Raw genomic sequence first — 19,125 nt, 5'->3', positions numbered from 1 at the left:
ATGCCATCCCCCCTCCGATTTAAATTACCACAACACATAAGCTGAGCACCAAGCCAACACTAAGCACCTTAAATTACTGAGTTATTCTGCAGATTGCTGTAATTACATTGGCCACATTTATTTGTTTGCTGTTGTTGCAACAACAAGCTGCCCCCGCCCTGCTACAATATCAAGAAACCTTTGGTCCACTCAAGGGTAAGCAATTTTACACATTACCAAATGAGACAACACCATAGAATGCACATTTTAAAATACCATTTATAAAACCAGAAATTTATTGTAATAAAAAAAAAAAAAACAGAGATGAAGTTTCTTGATTAAATTATTCACACGGCATTCATGTTGTGATTTTTTATTTTATTTTTGAAATGAAACCATTGTACATTGTACAAACCATAACTACCGATGGAATAAATAAGTGAAAAATTATACTGCTGTACAACACACACACACACAAATCATAAGATGAAAAACAATTAGGTATTGAAGAAAACAAAATTCTTTACACCTTCTAACAGGCCCTTAGATATAAAGAACATTCCAAAACATGACAATGTTTATGTATGAAGATAGCCACCCAAAACCAATATTTTATACTGCCTTGTTGATTATTTTTTGTTGTTTTGTAAGTGCCAGCACTTTTTGGAATGTTTAACAACTACTTTCCCAAGCATAAAAATTCCAAGGAATAGTTCTGCTATAAAATGTTTGGCTGAGTAAATCGCTTACTGGGAAGGCCTTCCCACGTGTTCCACAAACTCAGCTGATTTACTTACTTGCTTCTAGTTTATTTTTTTTTCTTTTTTTTTCTTTTTTTTTAATGATTTTTTTTTCTATTTTATGTATTTGTAACTGAAGCTCCAACATTCAGCATTGTAGCAAGGAAGCACTTCTTGATATTTGCACTATTTCTAAAACATTAGCTGTATGAGAACTTTCAGTCATCTTGAAGAAAATTACATCTCTCCTTCTGCTCCACGTCTCAATGCTTTCAATAAACCCTTTTACAGTGAGTTCATAAAACAAGTTTCTGGTAGAGATAGGTCCAAGCCAAAAAAAAGCTGGATTTATATCTGCTTTCAAACCTCAGGCTGATCTGAATTCCATGTTCTGGTTTGGTCCCATCTGTACTTTCTGGCATTAAAATGTGTTTAATCACATCCGTTGGCCCATAAATGTTATCAGGCACTTCAAAAAAAGACTAATAACAGTCTTATACACTATTTTGGATTTCTTCACACCAGATAATGTCAAAGTCTCTTCCCTTAGAGACCGACAATAGCAGGTCTAAGGAACCCAAATCTATCTGCTTGTTCAGTTGTCTGTTGTCACTAGAATCTCTGGTTAAAAAAACACAAGTTCTGGATGTATTCTGTAGAAGCTGTAAATAAAGCGTTACTACTTCAGAAATAAAGCCTCTAGGAATATGGTTATGATGCCTTGTCGTGTAAGCCACAGAACAATGAACAGTTCTGAGCAGAAGCCACAGGAGAGAAAAGGAAGTTTGTACTTAAACCTGTTGATGTCAATAATGCCAATAAATGCTTCTATCTAATGAAAAATTTGAGGTATTTTTAGTGCTATTTATATATTTTATTTCTTTCTAAAGTACAGGAATTAGTTTCTAAACGAAAAGTCTATTTACTCCCTTGGAAACATCTACAAAATGAAAATTAAAAGCTTGCTGCGATGCACCTGAAGAGAGGGATTAGTAAACATGACTACTTGTCAAAGGTGGCATCAGAGTTGGTTTGTTTTAGCATTAAAACCAACAAAACATTAGTAAATCAAAAATATTTTAAAGTTTGAATCTTTCTAGATTTGCCCATTTAATATATCAATAGAACTTCTCACAAAATATCACTTAAATCTGAATGTAATATACATACAAATCAATCGTCATTGACCAGTTATCCACATTTTAGGCATACACACAATTCAAGAGAGAATTCTACCGTTTCATTGCATATAATTGTGCAAATACAGTTTTTTGGCTCCTCATTTCCTTATTTTCAGAATGTTAACGGACTTCATGATCAGACCAGAAATCCCAAAAACCTCATTAGGGAGCAGACTGTTTCCATGAGTGATTTGTCATCCAATTTTGTTCAGTTAAAATCCCAATTGTTTTTTTTATTTCAACAGAAAGGAAAAGTTCTGAAACTGAGTGTTGTACGTTATTTGGAGTTCAATCCCACAACTGCCTTATGGAAGGTCAGTACGGCTCCCGCTCCTCCCTCCTTTCCCTCCCCAAACTTCCCCACTTCTTTTTCCATAACAAAGTGGTAATTGCAAACCCAATACAGTAGTCTAAGTGCAAGCCATTTTCACTATTGGAGAACTCAGAAATAAATAAGCTTAATGAAGAGCTAATTATGAAAAATGTATCAACTGGAAGCAATTTTTTTATTATTATTATTTTAAAAAGTATTTACAGTTCTTAGCTTACAAACTATATGCAACCATTTTCAGAGCTGTGAGATCGTATTTTAAGTTACAAGTTCCATCTCCCACACAAAGCGAAGACAGACTAAGGGCCTGATCCAGCAATACGGATGTACGTATGGATGTACATACGCACGCATGTACTGAAGCGAGAAATAAGCGGTTCCTGCCGACACCGGGTATTTATAAGTGGGAGCTCAACCTGGAAGAACAAAGCTCACCGCAGTTAGGGCCCGACGCAGATGGTTCTGCGCTTCTACACGCCACGAATTTGAAGGGAGTTGCACCCACTTCATGCCTTTGCATCAAGTTTAGCGCAAGCACGCTAAAGAACAGAACATTTCTAACAATGATGTCAGGAAACAACAAGGCTTATTTACAAGACTTGCTGAAAGAAAGAAAAAGAAACCCCCAATACAGTATTAACCTGGAACACAGAAGTAAACATCTAAAGAAACAATACAATGAAATCCAGTTCAGTGAAAACATGATATCAAAAAAGACCAATTGAAAATGAATTCACTGTGCATCAATCCCTTTGATCCTATTTATGTACATAGTGGAACTTTTCTGTAAAGCAAGTTGTACCCAGTACAGATATCTGGATCTAATACGTAAGTATTTTAACTGCTGTGTTATAGTATATATTCAGATCTGGACTATAAATGGTGAACAGATCATGTTAACTTCTGATGAAGTTAAGTATTTAGAAGACCAAATTTACAGTTGCGAATGCCATGCATTCAATAAAAGATCTCCACTATAGCTGCTAAAATAAAATATCAAGCTCCTTTTTCTCCTTGGACTCCAAGAGTGAAAATGGCTTCCTGATCTGTATTTGTTAAAAATTTAAGCACCAGGGATTTAAAAATTAAAAACAAAACAAAACAAAAAGAAAAAGAAAAAGCCTTACTACATGGCATTATACAAACATAGGCCACTTTGCAAAGGAGACAGTTGCAAAACAACTTTTAAAAGTTAGCACTGTTTTCAGAACACAAGGCACAAAACAAAAGCAGACATCACGCCAGAACAATGAACTTCACATGAAAGCTAATACCTGACCTGTACCATCCTTAAATATCTTACAATGTTAAATAGAGAAATGAAAAAAAAAAATACAGCAGCAACATAATTGTAATTTTGACTTTAGAAACAGTGCGTAGACCCCTCCTGAGTTGTTTACTCCAACCATTTCAGAGACAGTAACTTAAAAGTTCTCAATGTTTGTTTCACAGGAAAAAGTTTTCAGTGTCTGAGAAGTTAAACCTTTGTTAGGCTTTCTTGGATTTTTGCTTGGTAACTTGAAAAGTTAGGAGTTCTGTCCTCATCCAAGAGAAGATGCTTAAGTAAGGTTGTTCTATAATTAAGCCCACTGATGTACCTTACATAAAAACTGACCAGAAAGATCTATAGTCTAAATCTCTTCAACATTTTGTTGGGAAGCCTCTACTTTCATCTTTTTAGAAGGTGGCACTCCTTCAGAGTCCTTAAGGAGGGGGAAAAGAAAAACAACCACATTATCATTGCATTGAATTTCAGGCACCATAAACATCAAACAAAAAACACAAACAAATTCCCTGGCTTGTCATTTGTAAAATAGAAAGCAACCCTGCATGTGAGAATGACGTGACCAAGTGCATTTGCTTCCTGAAATCACTACTTACAAAGATGCTGAAGGGAGTGGAGCATCTCCCGTGTGAGGAAAGGCCGAGGGAGCTGGGGCTCTGGCGCTGGAGAAGAGGAGACTGAGGGGTGACCTTATTAATGTTTACAGATATATAAAGGGTGAGTGTCAGGAGGATGGAGCCAGGCTCTTCTCGGTGACAACCAATGATAGGACAATGGGCAATGGGTACAAACTGGAACACAAAAGGTTCCACTTAAATTTGAGAAGAAACTTCTTCTCAGTGAGGGTGGCAGAGCCTGGCCCAGGCTGCCCAGGGAGGTTGTGGAGTCTCCTTCTCTGCAGACATTCAAACCCATCTGGACACCTTCCTGTGTAACCTCATCTCGGTGTTCCTGCTCCATGGGGGGATTGCACTGGATGAGCTTTCCAGGTCCCTTCTAATCCCTGACATTCTGTGATTCTGTGATCTTACCTCAACATCTGAGCACTTGCTGTTGTCTATAGACAAAGGGCAAAATTCTAGCGCTGGGCCCACAGCGAATATTCCAAGCAAGAACCTTGATGCACCGTTATACCCAGACTTCCCTCAGCTCACGTTAACTTACGATTTAACGTTAACATAACTGGATACAACCCACACCCAGCACACACTGATTTCCTCCCACTGCAGCCAAAGCAATCTCTGCAGGACGGAACACGCCAGGTTTGGAAAGCGCGAGGTGTGCGCTGGAACAAGCCAACCACCCACAGGGAAAAGCAACGGACTGAGCTGCACTCTGCCGCAGATCTCGGCAATTTATTAACGTGAAATTTTAATATTCCCTTACAAAACTAACACAGACTGGTTTAGGAAACTGAAAAGTAAATCAGACTGATCTGTTTTTACTGTCCAAATTACGTGACATGCAAGAAGCCAATCCAATTAACCACAAAACCAGATACATCTACACCTAATAGTCTAGGGCTGCTTTACTGTCATCACCTTTGGAAATGAGTCTAAATACACAACTGGCCTCCTTACGTTTGCTTTTTGGTAAAAATCCTCTTTTCCAAATTCCAAATAACTGGGCTTTTGCGCTCAAAGTTACCTGAGAGTTTTTAGATGCCTCTGTAATTATATCATTTTCTCCAGAGGACTGAATTTCTGCTTTCTCTGAACTATTCACGGAATTTTCCATTGAAGACTGTGAATTCTGTTCATCAGAGGTATCTGAAATGTCAAGAAAGAATTTTAAGCCAACAAATGAAAGCATTCAGCAGGAACTTTTAGGATGCCTTCTCATTAGCAACATCCCAAAGGCATAAATTTCACCCACGTGTAACCATTACCAACAGCATGTGTGACAGTATGAATATAATGATTTAAACAGCATCCAGTGGCTGGAGTCAGTCCCTAGAGGGAGCCAAGCTCCTGCACACCCTGCGACACAGAACCATGTCAACACTACTAGCAAACAAATTTCAACATAAACTTTGCAAACGGGCTGATCTCAAGGAAACTTCCTTCAAACCAAAGTGAAAAACAGCTACAAAAAGGGCTGAATTGTGATTTGGAAATTCAGCTAGCTTAACCAGTAAGGTTATTCATGGAGAAGTCTTCCAGCTCCTTATAGCTCTTACATGCTGCCACTTTCCGTTTATTTGATTGTGGAGGGGTTTGTTTGTTTTTAAATCCTTCTCTTTCTCTCTTAAAGCAAGATTTACAGAGGACTCAGGGTTAAAGCATACGAATATTTTTGTAGTGTACTGTATAAAAAGCATCACAGGCGTTTCTGTAAGCTTCTCTGACTGAATTCAACATGAAGTGACGTCTGTGATGAGCAGTCTCAAAGATCACATTCAGCAAACTCAGACAGAACCATCTTCCTTTCCATGTCTCACCAGAAAAGCACGTTCCTACTGATAAAGAAACAAGTCCCGAGGGTCAGAAGGAATTCCAATTTCTGTTGTGGATGTCTCGGCACACATTGCAACTTGAGCTAAGGAGCACTGTGATGCACACATCTCCTCAGTACAGGAAAACACCTCGAGCTGCTCTGGTCTGTTCCAGGTGCCGCTGACAATCCCCACTCACTGGGCAAGGGGATCCACACTCCAAACTGCCCAGCCCTGAGCTATCCCGATGCCTGCGATGACTTGTATGCCCATCACAATGTCCTGAATGCACCTGTTTTCTTTGAGAAGTCCATAGGAGGCATTTTTGACCCCCCAAACCGTTCCCTGGCCTTAAGGAACATCCCTGATTTTGGTGTAGTAACATGAGACAGACATACAAGGTCGTTAACTGTATCCCGCTGAATAGTGTCACAATTCCAGTGGTTTAATTGCTCATAACACTTCAGTAGATAAATAATTATATCATAAATTTAACATGGCATATAACCAGTGGAAAAATACATTAATAACATGTATTTTTTGCCATTACTTCTCCCTTTCATCTTCTAGTAACTGGCTCTGGAACTATTCCAGAGAACTTGGTATGATTGTCCCTGAACCTAAATTTAGTCCGAGAAGCACGTACACTATGTCACAGCTTCACACAAGCGGGTTCACACAATATCAGACCAACGAGGAAATCCTCACTGTTCGCCATGACCAAAAATGTTGGCTGAGATTTTCTTTGAAGGATATAGTGTTCTGATTTATTCATATTTGGTGACGACTCCGTTGTAAAATTTTAACCCCAATTAACAATGACGACATTTAACATACTTAACCATTCTGGTATGACCAAGATAAAAGCTCTAAATTTAAATTGGTTTGTGCATCTACTGAGCTAAGAACTAAATCGGGAGGGCGTAATTTAATTGTTTTGCTATGGGAAGAATTCTGCAACCAAATCATTAGAATGGTGTTAGGGACATCTTTTATCTGTTATCATAGGATGAAGAAAGTTACATTCCTGAGAATATAAATACAGGGCATGTTTCAATTACCCAAAATAACGCTTAAAGAGTGAGGTTCAGAACAATCTCTTAACCTATACATACTCTTAATCTGTGTGCAACTGCAATGTAATACTGTAACACTTCCTTTTCTTCTCTGAAAACACCTCGAATGTCAATCTGACCTTTCCAGCTACATGGAAGGATCACCGGTAGGCCAGACAGATTATGGTCCATTTTCTCATAAGTGCTGAGAATCCAAAACTATTTATTTTGAATTGTTATTATTCAGTTCTTAAAACAGATAAGCAAATAAATGATCCGCTAAAGGATAACATTTTTTGTTTTGCTCTGAAGATGGTTTTTCCAGCTCACCTTCTGAACCAGGCTGCTCCTTCGCTTCCGCCTGAGTTTCGTCGGACTTGACTTCAGTGCTGTCTGCTTGTGTTGACAAATTCTGTTCTGGTGCTGGACTGGAATTACTACTGTTCTCTTGTTTTATTGGGGAAGCATCAGCTATTGAACTCTGGTTGCTGTTGTCATCTATTAACAAAAAGGGTAAAGAAACCCCACAAAACTAATTTGACAAGATAAAAAGCACAACTTAATCCTTCCATATTTTCCCTATATTATTCCCTGATAATACACGATACAGTCTGGGTCATTGGGGATCCAGTCCAAGCATTTAGACTAGCACTACATCTAACTTTTTTGCACACAACCACAATTTTTGCTCTTGCAGCCTATGTTGGAATACAGGAGTTTTCTAGAAGTTACCAAAAATCAGAAAACTTCAGAAAACATGCTCTAACTAATATTATACAATAAAACCAAGAGTGTCTAACTCAGATCTCTTCCAAATGAACCCCATCAAGGTAAAATGTAACATCCAGTCTCAATGCCAATAGTTTCTAAGGGAAAATTGTCCAGAATATTCTATAGCCTCCAAAAACTTGGATCACAGTAACTTTCTGCAGCACAGATCATGTCTCTGTAGTTAACAGGAAATACTCTGCTTGAACCCTCTTCCTGTGATAGATGATAAAAAACCCAAGTATTATATTCACCTCATGGATTGGAGAAACAAGACTTAAGAAAATTAAATGATGTGATCAAGGTAAAAGCTCAGAAGTTTGAAACAAATGAAAAATTAATCCAGACCTGTGAAAATCCTGCTCGATCCTTTAATTGCAAGACAATACTTGCTCTGAACACCGCAAAAAATAAACAGGAGGCAACACAAATACAAATGAAATTAAAAAATTACAGCCCACTAAAAAGAGAACCCCTGCTCTCAGTTCAAATAGTGCTGCATTTTCACCCATAATTGTTATTCAAACACCTAGAAGGTAAAAAATCGTACAGAGCTGAGTCGTGCAAGCTCCTCTGTAATAAACACCAGGTTAACACTCAACAGTTCATGCTTAAAAATAATCATCTAATAGTGCCAGAGTGGCAAGCAAAAAATGTTCTATTAACCAGCTAATTTCATCGAGCTGAAGCCAAAGGAAGACACCAAAGACCCAGAGCTCGCTTCCCTGGCTCTCACACACTGAGGCCTGACTCACCTGCAGAGTTACAAAGTACAAAACCTGCACAAATTTTAGCAGGTGCACTGAGGTTTTGGAGGTCTTTTGGTTCTTCAAGAAGCAAACTCAACAGTATTACTACTTCACCCAAGTGTAGTATTTTGAATGACAGATATTTCTATTGTTTTTTTCATTTTAGCTCCGCTATTTTTTTTACCCACACAGCCCAAATACAAATGGCATTTAAAAAACTGTGAGTACATCCACAGAAGTCCAAGGTGCCAGCTGAGTATCTGTTTCCACTTTTAGGCGGTACTTCCAGAGCAGGCAGCAGGGCCAGCAGGGCTGACCTCCCACTCACCGTGCATGTCCATCATCCCTGGAGAGGAGCTGTTCTCTGGAGTGGTCACTTCAGAGCCAGATTTTTCATCTTTACCTTTTTTCTTATTCTTATTTTTCTGAAAAACAAGAAGTACCACGAACAAATAAGACTATCACCACAAAGAGAAATCCATGTTGCAATATAAAACCCTTCCCACTCATTACTTCCGAAAGCATCTCACTTAATTTTAAGTGAGAAGTAAACCCAAGGCAATAATCACTGACATTATCAATAATGCATTAGCCCAAATAACTACGGGCTGTTTTTCTCACTGTATTCTTTGTGACACAAAACACTAGGATATATAGGTTTTTATCCAGAAATAAGTGTGTTAGCACTTAAACACATTTTTCACATTTTTGGGAGGTGCTGGCTGCTAACTGTGTACCCTGTCCAAAGAGCCACAAAAGCAAGGTCAGAACAATCTCTGCTGCACCAGGAGAAGGGAAGAAGAACATCGCTGACCAGAAGCAGGGAGGGCTACGATTCATGACATTTGCAATTTCTGAGCCAGTAACTCTGCTCCCTGTACGGTTTATGCACATCCACTGCTACAAAACTCAACACGTTCTCCCTTCCAGATCAGAAAGCCTGTAGAATACACCGAGACAATACGTGTGCATGCACAACAGGAATGAGAACAGATCTAGAATTTTTAAGCTAGTGTCAGTTTTTTACCTCTTTCTCAATGACTAACACTGCAGAGACCTCCTACTTCTCTACAATTCACACTGCTTCTTCACTAAAACTACAAGATGGATTAAGAAAACGCAGACTGGCCTAAAACAAAGCGCATAAGCAAGAGAGCACTGCACGAACAATAGGTCACAACACGCTCCTGACCGAAGGACAGTATGGACTGCACGCGGTAAAACAAAGGCGACAGTGGCAGCCATCACATGGAAATCCGCGCCTGCTAACAGATGCAGCATTTGCAATTAAGACGTGACATAATTGGTCTTGTAGGAGAAAAAGCAGCTGCGCTGCTTTTGGAGGATCCTGCGTGCCTGCTCAGAACACAATTGAAAGCCTGACTCTAGGAAGAACGCTCATCAATCCATCCCATTGGTAAGACAGTGACCTCCAACAAGGGGAGGAACTAAAACCACAATCAAATATTGTCTAAGACTGCAGAAGTTCAACATGTGATACCCAGAAGGACTTTTCCCTCTATTTTAAACAGATTATTAGGCTTATTTTTAAATTGTATTGTTACTTCAGAAAAGCCAGACTTTGTTCCCTAATATGTTTAACAGAGGTGAAAGCACCTGGACTTCTTTACCTTTGCAAAATGAAAGTTCAGAGGAGACATAATCTCTCTCAGGTTTGAGTTGGTTTTTTTTTAAAGGTTTTTTCTTTCAAAGGTTTAACCATCAAAGTGGTGAGGTTCTACAACAGCCTTCCAAAACTAGGAGGAAAGAGCCTAGCTAATTCTGTAATTCCAGTTCAAAGAAATGTCAAAGTGGCTTAGGAACAACATGTGAAGGGGGAAGTAATCTAATCTGCATTCACTAAAATCAAAGAAGTTCCATTTGAAACATAAAGCAATAAAAAAGATCCCATTCTCCTATTCTAGTAAAAAGCAAGTACCTCGTCTGCTCCTTCACAGGTGGATGAAATCGGATTTAATACAAGTGATCTCCGTTTCGGAGGACTTTCCTACCCCTACTTCAGTGTTCTGCACCAATTTTTGAGCAAATCAGCAGTGATGCGCAGACGGAAAACCTTCTCCACATAGTTGTAAACCAGCTACTTTCCTTTAAAGCTTCAGGCAGAAAGAGGGGAAAAGTAATTTATGTCTTAGCTTTCCCTTCCCAGTATTATGTTGGAGAAAGGTTTCAAAAATCAGTCCCAAGCCAACCGTGTAACACTTATCTGAGAACTGATCCAAGCTGACTCCAGGAAGACTGACACCCACTGAACCATCACCATCACTTTCTGTAGAGATCAACGTTTTCCCTGGAGCATTTATGTTCAAACACTTACAAGACCCACACCAGCCTTAGCTTAAAAAGGCTCGAAGCAGAGAGAGCAGATTTCTTTTGACTGTCCCTAAACATCAGTGTCTACACCTTGGAAAAAAGCGAGATATCTGCAAGATACTTACATCATCGACTTTTGGTTCTGTTACTGGTACCCATTTGTAAATCCTTAGGGATGTGTCGCCAACTGTCACCCACTTCTTCTCCCTATAAAATCACAATGCAGGACAATTAGAGTTAAACTTCGGATTCAAAAGAAAGTGATCTACTATTGTAAGTTGTCAAGGATTTAAATAGGCTATTAAGTAGGATGATGTCTATTACATAGTCTTTAGTGCTGCATTGTGCAAATTGTTCTTTGCATTTCAAAAACTTGTTAGAGCACTGCTAACCTCCAGATTTCTCAGGGCTGTTACCTGACTACATGAAAAACTGCAGTAGCAGTAATAAGATCTGGATTAAAGATACAGTTAAGAAGAACAGTTACTGAAAGTGCAGATTTAATGCCTACAATTTTCACTTAAGTTTCTAGACAGCAGAAGAGGTTTTAGACAGACCGGTGTGGTTTGATTGTCATGAAGCTGTTTAATGGTATTAGAAATCTAAGTGCATTTTGACCATCTAAGGTTTATTTTGGGTAGAGATTTGCTGCTAGCAATTTAACATTCACTCAACGCTCCTGTCAGGCAGCTCTGAAATTCTGGTCTTAGAACCAACAGCCGTATTGGCAGCAACATGTGCCGGGATGCAGAGTTCAGACTCTGGAGAGTCACATCAGTAAGTTGTGAAGGAAATCTGGCTGGAGGGGTCACGCAATCGCAGGGATGGAAAGGATGCTGAACACTTAAAGGATGAATTCCTTGAGCCCTCTACATCAGAATATTAAATGAAGGTCCACAGTGCCAGAGAAATTTAATCACAATCCTGTGATCAGTTTTCAGGTCACAGATTACCACTGCTGGTTTGGAATATAGCTCTGCAAATGGATCGATTCAAAGTTAACAACGAAGACCGATTCCATTAAAAATTCAGGAACATCTGAAATTAATTTGGCACGAGATCTCAAGCATTCTTCTCTTAAAAAACACATTTAAATAATAGATTTGAGATCCAGTTACAGTTAAAAAAGAAACAATCCTTGCAGGATGGGAGAAGCTGGATGTGACTCCAAATACATATGTGATCGCTCCATTCTTAGAAAGGGCTTCCAGAATCAAAAGCAGCCACATTGTACAAATGCCACAAACATCCTCCTGACTATTTGTTTAGCTACTAAAGCAAATCTTACTTGTTTTCCCTTTGGAGAAGACACTTTCCTATCTAAGAAACAAACAAAAAAACAAAAGGCAGCTATATATGCGATTTGATAAGATTCTTTCCACAAGAATCTTTTAAATCAAGCACAAAACTATTTCAGATTCATTTCTTTCCTACGGCTCTTCTTGGGGCAGTTTCTCCTCAGTGTGTTTAGATACATCCACTTGGGTATGCTGGGCGGCTAAAGTACGGCAAAACCCAATTTTACGCTGATTTGGAGCTCTAATTCTAAATGTGATAAAAATGACCGCGGAGATGAGGGCATGTCAATAATGAGAGTGTACTTAATTTTGAAGGGATGATCATGAGATATATATATATATATATATATTTTAACGATACAAGACAAACTAAACTTATTTCTATTTAAGAAAATCTTTGAAATTATGGAAATAAAACCAGCTGGGGTTTTGGTTTGGGTGTAGAGAGAGGTGAACAAATGCTTTAAAAAAAATAAATCAAGATTTTAGTCTTTTCCTACAGCAAAATATTACTTAGAGATGCTGCACTGGAAAACCAAAAGTTCAAGATACCTGTTAGCATCTCAAAGCAGCCTCACACAGCATCTTCACTGGACAGACTGTAGAACACAGGAGGAAACCTATATTAGTAACTTTTTCTTTCTAGTATTAAAGTTAGCCCTGACATTTTAATTCTTTTGAGCTTCTTAAGTACCACTTTAAATATTGATAACCCTCAGCTATAGGGATTTTTTTACTGAACTCAATACACAGTAATTCAGACAACAATGGGAATAAGAATACTTTTGTGATGGAAGCACAACGACATCCCAGTCCTGCAAACACTTATGGCTAAAAAGAAAACCCAACATCACTCTGCTATTATTCAAATATTTTACAGGTGTAAGCATTTACAGTATTGAACATTTAAGACCATAAAAGTATTCATAGGAAGAAAGAAGACGAGCTCCTCTGAAACTTAATAAAAATCACTGGCAACACAAACACCAATTTGTCAACAAAGAAATGCAATGACTTTCAGACATTGATGGTCAAGAGGGTAAATAAATCCAGGATTTAAGATGTTTATTGTAAATAAAGCTTAGAATATCATCTGTAATACTATCCTTCTATTTCCAAACAAAAACTAAACCAACCAACCAAAATACGCAAATCCCCACAACCAGTTCTACTCTGAACACTCACTGTTCATCTTTTGTGCAAAGACACCATCCCAACCTGCTGACCAGGGGCTTTCCTTTTCATTTCATTAGAACTGACGATTCACTGACGCTGCCCATAACAATAAGTTTGCTAAATGCTGCAGAAACTACAAAATATTCTCGCTGACCAAATGCTGGAGCAGGAACAAGGAATTAATGAACTCGTGGGCACAAGCCCATTCTGTTGTGAAACTACAGGTAGATTCTCCACCTGTTTTCCTGTCTGTAAAATGGATTCGCTCTTGAACCCTCTTGTCCAGAGATCCCGACCAGAATTCCATCTTTGTTAAGCGATACTAGTCAATATTCTTTTTGCACCATACGCTGTTACATTACTACTATGTAGATTGATCTCTATATTGACTGGTGGATTGGAAAACATAGAGGAACATCAGCCTGAGAGTTAATCAGCCTAAAAATCTGGCAACTGCCAACTTTACTTGCCCATGTCTAGCTGACAAGCTCCATAGCTTTACAAACAATAAAAATCTCGTTTCAAACCTCTCCTGTTCCTTCATGAATGACACAGGCATAACAACAATGGAAAGTGGCAAAACTTGAAATATATACAATATCTTTTATTTTAATCTTCCATGCTGAAAAGTATCTTAAGTATAGAGTTACAGTAAATTTAGAAACTAGTCAATACAACAAAAACAAATCCTTACGTTTATCTGAAATTCTGTTAAAGCATTTTTAAATTGTGAACCATATCTGCATAGCATTTAAAGGACAGCCAAGGATACGTGGGGTAAGCAGTAGTATCAACACTTCTTTAGTGCTTATGCCTGAGGCATACTAATATCCTCGAACTTACATAATTATATACTCAATTTCCCATCCTAAAAAGCCCAAGACTCTTAAATATATTTATATTTTGTCTACTAACACTAAAGCTCCAAAGATGAATATCAAATTCTGTGTATAAAAGTAATATACCAGTGAGCAAACACAAGAGTGTATATTACACTTATACATAAAGTGTCAAGGCAGCTTCTGCAGCAAAAATGAGCACTAGAGACATTTGACGGCACAGAAACAGAAAGCCCTTACTGCCAATATATTATCATTCAAGAAAAGGCTTTCACACCTGTTTGGCCTTTTACTGGGACTATCATTTATCACAGCGATCTGTATTTACACAAGGATTTGCTCCCACATACCCCATCTTCTGTTGATGATCACGAAGTGACGTCATAATGCTGAATTTATCACATCACACTCACTTGCATTGCAACAGAGTTTGGTGAAAATCACAGAATTATGACCTCCCTGTGGGATCAAGCAAAGGAGAAAGGGGAATGGGAAAGAAAATGCCATTATTATACACACGAAGTGCTGTGAGATGCACAAAAACAGATGGGTTTTTTTGCTTTTCAGAGCATGCCTATCGCTATGTAGATGTTCATCTAGTGATTAATGTGAAGTAGCCCCAAAAATACATGGTATTTCTTGACCACGCTACAAATACAATAAAAGCCCATGGAGTATGAAGGGACAGAGACTAACAGTTAAGGACACTTTCTCCCTGAGTTCATCTAAATATGGTACGTTATGAGAGTCACCTTTAAGTCCCACAGACCAGCATGTTTTTGAGCAAGTTCTGCTACGTTCCACATTGCAACAAGCACCTTTTGTTAGAGTAAAGAAACACACAGCTTACGCGTGACAAAACTCTAACGTACATCGAGCTTCCACCGGAGTCAGAGAGCACATCCCAGCTCAAAAAGAAATAACCACAAGCCAGAAAAAACGCATCCTAACTCAAGCATGGTAACAGCATTTTTGGGCCACCACAGTACTTCAGCACGGTTCTGGGTATTTTTACTGCAACTGCTTGATCTACAATCTTAGTAGGAAACCAAACCCAGGCAATGTAGCCAGACTGAACCAGGATGGCAATCCAGTAGTGGCAAATAGTCTTTTTCCAAAGACAACATGTTAGGAAGCTCTATCTCATAAGTACTTTTCAGAGTGAAAGCCTATTTTAAGAAGGAAGCATGAGCAGCAAAACCTGCAAGAAGCTCAATCTCAGAGCATTACATACCATGGAAAAATACTTTAGCAAGTCTGAATGGAGACAGAGAACAGAAATGCTACAGCAGTATTGTCTAGAAATTCTACTCCAACCGGCCACAGCTCGCCATCCCAACCAAGGGCGCCGCGCAACACGATCTCACTGCCAGCAGTGACTTTGCTCAACTTTTACACAACACGCTTTGTTTTAAGCTACATCCCAAGACGGGCACTACAGACAATTCCCTGCCATCATAAACATTTAGCACTTTCTGTAAGTACTTTTATCAGTTCTCCAAGTTCACCTCTTCTTCCTAAAGTGCTGTCACTATCATAGGTTGTGGCGTTGATGAGTGAGAAAAAGGTCAAATGACTTCTGTGAAGATATAACAATTTAAAAACGGGGCAACACGATGAGATTTCCTCTTTCCTGGTGCATTCTATAGACCAGGGGACCTCATTCCCTCAGCCACGTTGTCCCTCCAGCCTTATATGTTTGCACAGTTGTCCAAAAGCTCGGCAGTGCTACTATACATACCCCTGCAAATTATTTCACTGCCTCCCAAGATGTGTTACCACTTATGCTTGCTTCCTGGCCATTACTTGTCTTCTAATAAACATCTGCATTTTCTTTCATTTAATAAATCAGACTTTCATAAAACAAGAGTGTTTCCATTATTTTCCTAATGCTTGTTGAGGGCACGATAGCTTTTTGCCTCTCTTGTCTTGAGAACCCATTTAGAATCTACGCATACCCGTCAATCTTTAAAGACAAAAAACCAATCCTGTACCTTTCAAAATTCATTGAGATAAATTTAGCTCAGAGGATTTTGTAAAATAGACTGAAAGAAAAATTGTAAGTACTGTTAAAAAAGTAGAACTGCCCTCTTAGCGATGGAAATTTAACACTTCTGCTACACAAATACAACACAACCATGTATTCTGTAAGACACGTGCTATGTGTTTTCTAAAATAGACACTCATTCACAAGAGTGGTTTAAACAAAGCAGATACGGTTACATTAATCTCAAGATAAAAACGTAACAACTTCACTGCTTTACTACGAAGTTCCAGTGATACCAGAAGTGCCCGGTGCTCTACAAACACACCCGAAGATACAGTACCTGCATCAAAGGGCTCGCTGTCCAAGAAAGGATGGGTATTTTCTAAGGAACAAAGTCTGCCCTGATAGAAAGTGCTTTCCAACCGGTACGTTTGCCGATGTGGCGGTACAGGCATTTGGCGAGGCTGCCGTGCACCATCACGAGCCAGCAGAGCTCCAGGCAGCACACACCAGAGCCACCGGCCCCTTGGAAGAGTTTGCAGCTCAGCCTGCCTCTTATCTTTGGCACACAGCGCTACAAGCACACCAGCCTCATAAAACTCTGCTCTGCGAAACGTTGGGTGCAAGGTATTCTGATTTTCAGTGGCTGCATTTCCACAGAAGAGCTGTGGATGGCAACAAATTGCTCCTATTATGCAAATGGAACTGCACACTTGGAAATCGCCTATGTGGCTCTCCCAAAGATGCAGGATTTGCTAGTGTGTAAAGTTCAATTTCGTGCAAACCAAGTCTCACAAAACATTTAAACCACAAGGCACACCTCTCTTGCTAATTTTCCGATGTACTTGACTGCAGGTGGGGGGAATCATGAGATTCACCATCAAATGATGATTTCTTTAAATGGTTTATGGAAATGCTGGCGAGATGCACACACAAAAATCCATATGAATATTTCTGACAATAATCAAAAGAAACACTGCATGATTCTATACAGAAAAGTTGATTCTCCTGAGGGTTAAAACGTACAAAGTCTATTTATACCATAAGATTTATGTTTTATAAAGGAAGCCATAGCAACTAACACCATGGCAAAGAGCCCTTGCCAAGAAAAAAAAAAAATAAATTAGACGTTTTGTTGAATGGCCAAGCTTCTGCCTCTACTCCTCTCTGGAATCCGCGAACTAGGATTCAAAGTATGCTGCGCTCATGAATGAAATACCTACAGCCAGAATAGTCCCACACATCCAACAATGCTCCTATCTGAACAAAAGTCCTGTCACACCACTACACATTGTTCTGACCCTTCAAAGCTAGTCAGCAAACAGCACTTAAAACCACCACCCAAGTGGAAGAGAGTTCCTGAAACCCACGGAACTGCGGTGCTGGGGCTGCTCCAGCTCCCCACACAACAGCTGGATTCTGTGAAATCCCAGCTCGTGCCCCGCATTATTGGACGCACGTCCCGATTCTTTGTCCGGCTCAAGCCAATGGGCCCATTCATCTGCTCAAGCCCATTTAAAATGCAACAATCCGCTTCGCCCAAATAATACATGTTTAATGCTGTATTTCGCTTTTCTTTTAATGAAAGCAAAGCGTTAGCTGTGGGTTGCGATACAAGTGTTCCCTTATTTTAGCAGGTTCTAAAAAGCTGAGTTATGCAGGTTAATACTAAGCCAAGGGAATTTTCACGTGGGTTTCAAATGTTTAAGGAAAGTATTTTAAGATACATGGACAAATACTACTGAAGTCAACTTGCTGGAAGAAAGAGATTCACTCTCAAGTCCCACTGCTCATTATCCCATCCAACAACCCTGGACATGCTGCAGAACCTTGCAGTGACTCTTTTACTGTACTGTTTAAACACCTCATGTGGATTTTCCTAACAAAAGCAGAAAAAGACAAAAGCGGGAAAATGCCAAGCCACGTTTAAGGCCTAACAAAAGGGAATTATTTTACCAGGGGTACAATCTTCAATTATAGCATTTAAACCAAATTCTAGCGGCAGATCCGCGCTCCCTCCTGCTCCGCTCGGGATTTACAACAGCGGGACACGATCGCGCCCAGGTTTGCTGCGCTTACGTGCAAACCTCGGGAACTCGAAGGGTGAAATAAATAAATAAGTGTGTAATAATAAAAATAATAAAAGAAACTCTCTGTCACCTTGCAGAGGTATTTTTAACGCTTAAAAAAAAAAAGAACGAATACTTCTTTGAGCTGTAGTTCCACAGAGATCGGGCGGCGGGGCTCCCTCAGGCCCGCTCCTCAGGGCCCTTTGTAGGGAGGGTGGCGGGAGGAGCCGGGCCCGACCCGCCGCCCGCCTCCGGCACCACCCGGCGCGGCCCGGGCCCCGCGGGGCGGCGGGCCGGGGGCAGCGGGGAGCGGCGGGGGTCGGCGGGCAGGGGGCTCGGCCGCACAATGGAGCCGCCTCTCGCCCTCACACGCCGCCGCCGCCTTCATGTGACTCGCAGGAGCGAAATGGCTTCTGGGTGCCGCCGGCTCCCCGCCCCCCCGCGGCCGCCCGGCGGGCTCCGGCCCCGTGAGGGGACGGCGCGGGGGTCGGGGGTCGGCGGAGGGTGAGGGGGGAAGCGGGGGCGGGCGCGGGGTCCCGGCGCGGCGCGGCCCGCTCACCATTTGCGCACTTTCTCGATGGCCGCCATCACCCGCTTGATATCATCCTTCGCCCGGCTCCGGGTCTCGGCCCGCACCGACCGGCCCGACATGCTGCTGGCGGGGGGGGGGACGGCGGCGGCGGCCTCAGCGGGGAACGCGGCGCTCGGCGCTGCTCGCGGCGTCCGTCCGTCCGTCCGCCCGCCCGCACAAAGCTCCGTGCGCTCGGCGCGGCGCGGCTGGGCTCGGCTCGGCTCCGCCCGCCCGCCGGGGCCCGCGCACTGCGCACGCGCCCCGCGCCGCCGCCGGCAGCCCGCGCGCGCGGGGACGGAGGGGGAGGGGCCGGCGCGCGGGACGGGCGTTGT

At 40.8% G+C, this 19,125-nt stretch overlaps 1 protein-coding gene across 2 annotated transcripts; it reads right to left on the bottom strand.

Moving 5' to 3' along the window:
* Nucleotides 1-336: 336 nt before the first annotated feature.
* On the bottom strand, nt 337-18,989 carry BCL7A (BAF chromatin remodeling complex subunit BCL7A). Of its 2 annotated transcripts, XM_071815832.1 has the most exons (7): nt 18,782-18,883; nt 14,517-14,625; nt 10,979-11,060; nt 8,851-8,947; nt 7,336-7,503; nt 5,164-5,285; nt 337-3,934 (listed from the first exon to the last, which is right to left on the bottom strand). In XM_071815832.1, the coding sequence occupies exons 2-7, from the start codon at nt 14,549-14,551 to the stop codon at nt 3,863-3,865; spliced, it is 576 nt and encodes a 191-aa protein (XP_071671933.1). In that variant the 5' UTR covers nt 14,552-14,625; nt 18,782-18,883; the 3' UTR covers nt 337-3,862. The 2 variants fall into 2 exon arrangements, with proteins under 2 accessions (XP_071671933.1, XP_065707604.1); XM_065851532.2 differs by lacking the exon at nt 14,517-14,625 and having other exon boundaries at nt 18,782-18,989.
* Nucleotides 18,990-19,125: the final 136 nt, after the last annotated feature.

The sequence above is a fragment of the Patagioenas fasciata genome, chromosome 17, assembly GCF_037038585.1.
Source record: "Patagioenas fasciata isolate bPatFas1 chromosome 17, bPatFas1.hap1, whole genome shotgun sequence".
NCBI classification, from domain to species: domain Eukaryota; kingdom Metazoa; phylum Chordata; class Aves; order Columbiformes; family Columbidae; genus Patagioenas; species Patagioenas fasciata.
The sequence above is the reverse complement of the archived record's forward strand: the minus strand, read 5'-3'. Positions and strand labels throughout refer to the sequence as shown.

Bases quoted from the DNA above. Each gene is read 5' to 3' on its own strand.
- BCL7A (XM_065851532.2), bottom strand. From the start codon at position 18,873: ATGTCGGGCCGGTCGGTGCGGGCCGAGACCCGGAGCCGGGCGAAGGAT. The intron at 11,061-18,781 runs GTGAGCGGGCCG...GTGATTTTATAG, and splicing joins ATCGAGAAAGTGCGCAAATG to GGAGAAGAAGTGGGTGACAG. The intron at 5,286-7,335 runs GTGAGCTGGAAA...TTGACATTTCAG, and splicing joins GGAGCAGCCTGGTTCAGAAG to ATACCTCTGATGAACAGAAT.